Here is an 8,331-nt window from a genome sequence, read left to right on the forward strand (position 1 = left end):
CAGGCCCTGTCCACAGGTGCCACTCCCGCAGCTCCCATTGGCTGTGGTTCCTGGCCAATGGGAGCTGCAGAGCTGGCGGTTGGGGCAGGGGCAGCATGCGTAGCCCCCTGGCTGTCCCTATGCATAGGAGCTGGAGGGGAGACATGCCGCTGCTTCCGGGAGCCACGGCAGGCAGGGAACCTGCCTTAGCCCCGCTGCGCCGCTGACCGGACTTTTAATGGCCTGGTCAGCCGTGCTGACCGGAGCCACCAGGGTCCCTTTTCGACCGGGCGTTCAGGTCAAAAACCGGACACCTAGCAACCCTACCTTCAAACCTCCAAGAGAGATTTTTAACAAGGTACAAGTAGTCTGCCAAAATCTTTCAAGCCTTGGAGCCTGTTACAAGGTTGGCTTAACTGGTCCTTTGTCAGGTACACCGTTGTGCCTCAGTTCCCCTTCCTCCTTGTGTGCCTCTGGGGTTATCATGCCTAATGCAACAATAACTCCATAATAAAATGTACCCTCCTTGGGGCTTCTTTATTAATATAAAAATTGTATTCCAGTAGTTGTAACAAACAGGAAAACTCCCAATCACACCTTGTCCCCAGCTTTCTACAGATCTCTCACTAGGGTCTATGGATAATCCTTCCCTTTTGTATCAGGTCTTGCAACCGTCCTTCCACCCTTCAGCTACAAGGGTTCTCCACAACCCTCCCAGCAGGGCTTGGCTCTCTCACTGGCATCTGACCACAGACCCACTCAGTTCTCATCTGGGAATGTAGCCTAACAGCCATAGATGTCCCCCTTCAGATTTCCCGGTGGGGTCGACTCCCTGCCTTCCCATGCTGTCTTCCTAGCAACAGAGCCTGTCTTTTATTTTCTCTCTCTTCCACAGCAGGCCTTGCTGCCAGCATAGTCACATGCTCAATCCTATGAACCCCCCCCCCCCCATCCCATGCTACCACTGTCACCATCTACCTTCCTTTTTTAACCCAGAGACTACAGCTTCAAGAATCCTGTCCTTAAAACAGCTAAGTCTCCCTAACAGACTTGATAGTCTGCATCTAGAACCAGTACTTTGTGTTATATAGCTTTTAAGATCCGTGCTGGGCCATCAAGCCTAGCATCCATGTTTGTGTTGTCCTTGCAGTAATACGACAGGAACTCTGTTCTCTAGGTTGGTAGTTTGGAATACTATAAATGTATGATTTTATGGGATGAGCAGTAATAATCATGCATTGCATTGTATGAAATGGGCTGAATAAAGGGAGCAGTTGGATTCATTAGCAAATGTTCCAACGTGTGCCAATAGTGGACAACAGATGTACAGATGGGAATTTGTTAGTCACATGAGTCTTCACAAATCGGTATAGCCAAGGAACAATAATAGAGTGATGAATTTTCAGATTACTACCCTACTGAGTTTTTACAACTAATTCATTTAAGTTGAAATGAACAAATGCTCCAGTTTTGCCTCTGCTGAAATTAGCAGCTTCAGATGCAATTTCAGCCTGCTCTGCTCAAGTTTCATTTCCGTTGAATTTACAATTTACCTACTTCAAGATGAAGCTGCTCTGAAGTGAAAAAAAAAATCTATTTACATAAAAAAATATAAAAGGTTTTATTGCAATACTTGCCGCAATGGGCAGATTAAATGTATTTGTAATCACTGTTGTGTGCACTCCAAAAATATTAGCAAAGAATTAAACAACTTAATTTTTGTATTAATTTGTAAATCACTGTCAAGCAGAATAATACAGTCTGTGGGGTGGATGCTTTGTGTAATTGACACACTGTGAACTGGGATGTCATTCCTCATTAGAATAACAACACCACCACTTTGCATTTATACCTTTTTCCATCTAAGGATCTCCAAGCACTTTCAAAACACAAATTGCTAAAGCTTCCTAACACCCCATGGAGCAGATAAATATTATTTTCCCCATTATTACAGATGGAGAATCTGAAAGACAGGTATTATCTTGCCCAAGGTCATAGTGACTCTGTCAAGGCTGAGAAGAGAACCTAGCACTCCTGACTCTTAGGCTTGTGCTGTAACTATTAGACCATGCTCCTTCCCAGTGGACTATGTCCCCAAGATGACTAGCTGTCTTGTTAACATCTGCACAGAATGTTCCCACTTCATCTTTATAGATTTGCCTATTACAGCAGTGAAAAGTTGAAAACTTAGGCAATATGGTAAGTCTTAAAACATGTAAAGCTAGGCTGCTGTTGCTCTCTGATTGTCTGAATTTATACAACTCTATTAAATTTTACTTCCCTTCAGTGCTATTATAAATTACAGTTGATGGTGTCTAGTATTATTACCACCAGTTACCTTTCAGAAAACTGGTTGTGGCCCAGATTATTGGGAGCCACTTGAATGAAAGCACATTCAGTACTAAAATACATAACTGACAGCTGTACTGAACATGTCTGCGCAGCCTAGGTACGTACATGGGCTAACTAAATTCACACAGCCCTGCCCCAGGCTTTGGGCAGGTTTAAAATCTGGGATGGATTCTTTAGATTGGATTTTCGTCAACTGTTCTGAAATCCTGAACAGGAACGCAAATATCCCAGCGTATTTACAAAGTCATCTATAAAAGTAAATCTGACAGGCTTCTATTGAAGATGAAGACTGCAGTGATTCAGTGCAGAGTGTATGTCTATAAAGAGAATCAGATAAAAACACAAATACTTCTCCCAAACTGACAAATGTGAGAGAATGCCACAATATTCAACCTTCTGCTGCTCTTGATTTAAGTGAATAATTTAGTTAGAAAGACTTCTTTAAAGATCACTTTGTTATGACATACAGCTGCAAAAATAGTGAACAGCGAGTACACTATTGAATGATAGGTACCTGAGAAAGCAGTGAGATAATACATTAATTTAAAGCAATTCATTAGGAAAAAATATAAAATGAATCAAAAATGAATGTGGTCAAGTTACGGAAAGAAGAACTTATGCGAGACTTTGAAGTATATGTAAACAATGAAGACCAGTTAGAGTGGGCACCATGCTATGGTCAGTAATTTTCCAGCACAGAGAAGGTAACTGTAACAGGATGGCCTGCCTCTTTAAGTGCCTGAGGTCTGGGGCCAGCCAGCCCTGTTTGATTATCAGACCCTGCTGGGAAGGGGTCAAGTGATCCCTGTAATGGGCTGAGAGAGAGCTCAGTTGGGATGGAGTTGCAGGACGGTGATGGGTTCCTGAAGCAAGGGGATTGAAGGGAAGGGTTGTCTTCTGTTCAGCTTTGTGAGGGACAAGTGGGAAAGCCTCTGGGAGCTGTAGCCCCTGGTGGAGGAACTGCTTTGTTTAGATGTTTTGCCTAAGTTTTATGTTTGAAAAATAAAATGGTGCCCTGGAAGAAGGGCCTGAAGTACTCTGGGCATAACAGTGAGTCCTTCCTGGGCTGGGGAGACAGGCCCGCAGATTACAGTACAGTCGGCAAAGGATTTGAGCTGAGATTATGCTGTTGTAATACCAGTACATGCTGTGATCAATGGTTTGATCCTCACGCAACAGTGTAGTAGTTCCTGAAGCTCTCAAGAGAGTGCTAGTAAGTGTGCTTGACTAGCTCAGCAATCCCACATCACAGACCTAGGGGCTATAGACTGAGCGCTGGAGGTCATGTCCAGCCAGCTAGTGCTAGCCCTGTGCACATACCGTTCTTACTCAAGAGGAGGAATACACAGCACACCGTGGCAGCTTGCCCTGTAAATGCAGTGACTGTTGAGCAGGACATAGTACTTGGCCCGCACCACTCCATCCCTCATGCACAGCCCACATGGGTAAGGTTAAGATTTTACCCTCTATCTTTTTATACGGATAATTTCTTGTAACATTTTAATTCTAAAAAATCTAAATAAAAATAGCCCTACCATTGTTCAGCTTGTTCAATGTCCTTTCACGCTAGCTTTTAGCTTCTTTTGTAGTTCGTGCCTTTTCTATAGGAAATGTGCAATAACTAGATCTGGCATAAATAATATCAACCCAGATTAGTCTTTAAAGCCCAGCAGACATGATGGGAAGAGAGGAGGATATAGAAATGAAAAAAGAAATTCAGACCAGAGGTAATGTACTGTCAAACAATAGACATGGAGTGTGGAATTGTGAAAACACTGGAATGGTTATCTTGAGTTGAGTCCTAAACACCAGGGAGAACTGATTTCTCTATTCGACAACTAGAACGTAAACCCATTTTACATATATATCCATTGGTGTGATTATTTGGTTTGATTCACTCTGATAGCATAGTTAGGGGCAAATTATCTTTCCCTCTTCTGGTACTGGCTGTAAATGCGGCTCTTCCATTAGGATTCACCTCCCTGTGAAAGGACACCACTGCTTTAACCCAAGGCTTCTTCCAGGAGGGGCAGCTTTAAGTTGTTCCTGGGACATCCTCTGCTAGCAGAGGCTTTCCAGAAGGTGTACTGAAGCAGTGCAACATCTGAGCCTGCCACCCCACCAGTACTGCTCACTTTTGGGGGCAATGGGTAACTGAGTGGAGTTGATGTTACCTCGTGCCACCCTCTGATGGACTTTCCACCTCCCTGCACTCAAACACTTGGATTACGCTGGCAGCAGAATCTATCCAGGGCTGAATCTACACCATTTTGTACAGTATGATATACACTGAAAACGTCCAAACTATATGCAATAAAATCTAGTATATGTTACGTCTTAAAGACATAATAGAGGACAATACACCAGTTGTTTTCCTTTAAAAAGCTGGATTTGTACGTAGATACAAGAGTGAATCTAACTTTTCTGTAAAATATGTAAACTCAGCTTTTTGTAAAATTCCCATTATGTTTAGAGTAACAGACTTCTCTGCAACATCCTGATCAATGGAGATCTTTTTTCTGCATTTATTCACAAAAGTTTCACTGTACAACTCTTGAGACATTTAGCAGCAGCACAGGGAACTGTATTGATAGTTCTGTCTCACTCTCTTGAGCGTAGTGAACATACAGTACTACTTCTATTTATATGTGCCCTAGAGATGACTGTAACCTCATATTGATCAGCTGATTGAAGATAAATGACAGAGCTGCTAGTATTGTAGATTACATCATTAACATGGTCAGTAAACCATGAATTGTTCAATAAGGCGTTTATCTTTTTTCATTTTACTCTGCTCTTTTATCATTTTTATGATAAAGAACAAAGTTACACACACTAACCAGGCAGATCAGTTTTGAAAGATCAGATGTGTGCAAGTGGGTGCTAGTTGTCAGAAATAAGTGAAATGTAATGGTTTAAGGATATTTAGCATATATTTTTCAGCTGAAGGAAATATAGAGTTCAGTAATCATTTTTCTTATTTTTTTTTTTAGTTTCCTTTCGCTTCATATTTAATGGATGCAGTACTGGAAAAACTAAATGAGAAGAAGAAACTGGTAGAAGAGTATAGTTCTCTTATGAAGCAAACCATATGATACTGCTGCGAATGATGTTTGGAAAGGGTTTTATACAGAGTGACTGGGAAATGTTTTGTGCTCCTGACATCTTTCCCCTTCATATAGAAAACTGTCAGTAGTCAAGTTCAATATAGAAGGAAGAAGACTCTGTGAACTAATTAATTGTTGAACAAGTGGAATTAATTACATTCTCATTTAAAGAGGAAAAGTGTAGATTTGATTGCTGAACACTAAAATTGCCACAAATCAATGCAAACTTTAAAATGATGTTCCTTCAAGTACATTAGTAAAGAAAGCCAGTGCAAGCCTTGAGGAGATGAGATGTCACTGATGTGAACGGTAAGCCATAGGAACTGTACAAATCAGTGAGAGCACCATGTATGCAAAAAACGGCCCAGACACTGTGGGGGTGGGGGGCGCTATGTCGTTCAGAACACTTTAGCTGAGATGGAGTTTTGTGTCCAAATCCATTGAATTTCAATGGGATTTGGACATCTTGCTCCTTTTGAGTCCTTTGCAGATCCCAGCCTTTATTATTTCCTCTGCATAAAATGGTATGCATTTCTTGAGTGGGTTTGTTTTATGTTAAGAACATGAAATAATAAAATGGAAAAGTATTCAGTAGCCTCAGAGACCATTAGGCAAGCTGTATTTTTGGTTTCTATCTAGGAGTGTGTTGAGAGTCCAATGTATTTAATTGTATTTAAGAAATATTTCACCAAAATAAAAATGATTTCCAGTGTGTTTTTTTCATGAGAAGCCTCTGAAGTGTTGTGTGCAGAATTTTGCTCATAAACTGTAAACAAACAAAAAAACGCACACAAAAAAAACCAACCCACACCTATTGCCTATGTCCTGAACACAGCTCTTCCTGCTGCTGTATCCCACGTGTTGCATGGCAAGCCAGGAGAGCAGCTCTGTAGCTGAGCTATATTCAGTGAGTTGGTTTTAGCCTAGTTCTTTGGGGACAGATGTTCATATTGCAAAACCCCCAAACCACAAGTCTCTAATTAACACCCTTGCTGTCAGACTCAAGTATTGAATGGACGTGGAGACTGTACTACCCTCTTGTCTCTAGGAGAGGACTAGTTGAGGCACCTTGTTTAGGCAGTGCAGAGAATTTGCAGTGCTATTGTCTGTGTTGCATCTGTCTGTGGAAAAATTGGACTTTAATCTGTGGGTCTGACTTTTGGATACTTTTTACAAGGACTACATTCATTACCAAAATGGTTTATATAAATTATCTAAAGGTCAGTGCATGGATAGCTACTACTTGGTTAGGTGACTTCTGAGGAGTAGATTCATGGACTTCATGAGCTAGTTTTCAAAACTGGGACGCTGCCCTATACCCACAAAAATGATAAATGCATGGGTGTGCCAACATTACTGAACCCCAAGCCTCCTCAATACAAGACATTTGAACTTTCTGTAAATACCAGAGGCAGTTCAGATTTTTCCATGGGGTTCTGGGATTTGGCTACAGCTCTTTTACCCACACACCTGATTTTCCAATTATTGGCAGTGTAAACAGAGTGGCAGTTCAGCTTTCCTGCTTTATCCATTGCAGTCCCAGCTGTGGCACAGCTGCTTCCAGACTGCAGCCCCTCACTCTGCTTAAGGAAAGGTGTCAGAGTCTGGAGAGCTTATTGGGGCCCACGTCTGAAGAGACTCCTCAGGAGACACCTCTGTGAGAGGGTGTCAGTTCTCTTCACCACTTGGGACTTAACAGAATGGACTCTTCTCACTGATCAAGAATTCTTCCCCTGACCCAATCCACCTCAAAAGAGAAAAATTCCAGAGCACTCTTCCAGGTTCTGAAATGTGACTTATCAAGGAATCTGAGATCGTTTCTGACACTCCTTCCCAAGAGCTGTATTCATGCTCTCTCAGGAATGTACCTTTCACTTCCTCTCCAATTACATATGAGATCAAGCGCAGGGACTTGAGAGAAATACATACGGACACACAGTACACCCATGGGATAAGGCCTGAAAAGTAGAACAGCTAAGAAAAGAGACCAGTCTTCAAAAGGGGGCAACCATTCCCTCCCCAAAAAAAAGTTTTAAAAAAAGCCAAAACGCCAGAACTCACAGGAAAAAAGCCATTCAGCTCTCCAAGTCCTCCTCCTCCTGTGAGATCCAAGGTCCTCCCCAAAGAAGCAAACCTCTTGGTTTCAGCTCATGGTAACCTTCAGCCAAAAAAGCAGAGAGATGGTTTACCAAAGAGATGGTTGAAACCATGTGGAACACACTGGTAGTCACTGATGAGATTCAGCCAGAGAGTGAGGATGAGCAGACTAATTCCAGAGACTAATACCTCCCAACAAAGAACAAGACAGAGTTGTCACACACACACACACCCTGCATTTCTCCTTTGGAAAAGGGAGGAGTGGAAAACTCGTGACCAAGGAGAGAAGTTTAGTCAGCAAAGCTCTGGGTCTTAGAGCTACAATGTCTTTATTCATGGGCCCCCAGAGTAATTCAGCATTAGCACTCCCAGCAATGGCCATGTCAAGCCTTGGAAAGGAGTTGTTGAAAAGGTCTTCAGTGTCCCTCTGAGCCTCTTTGGCAACAGCATGCTCTGCTAGAGCCACAGGGTCCTGGTGCAATGACCTAAAAAGCCTCAGCCTCCAGAACCATGATGCATTCAGCTTAAGGTGCAAGTCAATATCCCTACTACAGTTCCATGGACTCCGTGAGGCTGCCTGCCCACTCAGTGGCCCAGCACCAACTCTGGCTTAAACCTTGGGCAGCATATAATAGTCAAATCATGTATGCCTCAGAGGAACTGTTGAATGTTGGATGTATTTTTATCTTTTGGAAACACACTCGCTCTCTCTCGCTCTCTCGTCAGAGATAGTGGCTGCCATGAAAATGTCTGTCTTTGCCCACAGTAACACTGTAGTGATATGTATGGGCTAGGT

At 42.4% G+C, this 8,331-nt stretch overlaps 1 protein-coding gene across 1 annotated transcript in view; it reads left to right on the forward strand.

Moving 5' to 3' along the window:
* The window catches only part of CNTLN (centlein), a 277,320-nt gene extending 271,179 nt beyond the window's left edge, over positions 1-6,141 (forward strand). The window contains exon 26 of the mRNA XM_024211087.2: positions 5,325-6,141. Within this exon, the coding sequence (XP_024066855.1) occupies positions 5,325-5,426 (102 nt within the window). The 3' untranslated portion in view covers positions 5,427-6,141. The remainder of the gene's footprint in view (positions 1-5,324) is intronic.
* Positions 6,142-8,331: the final 2,190 nt, after the last annotated feature.

Source organism: Terrapene carolina, unplaced genomic scaffold (genome assembly GCF_002925995.2).
Source record: "Terrapene carolina triunguis isolate 2854851 unplaced genomic scaffold, T_m_triunguis-2.0 Scaffold113, whole genome shotgun sequence".
NCBI lineage: Eukaryota > Metazoa > Chordata > Testudines > Emydidae > Terrapene > Terrapene triunguis.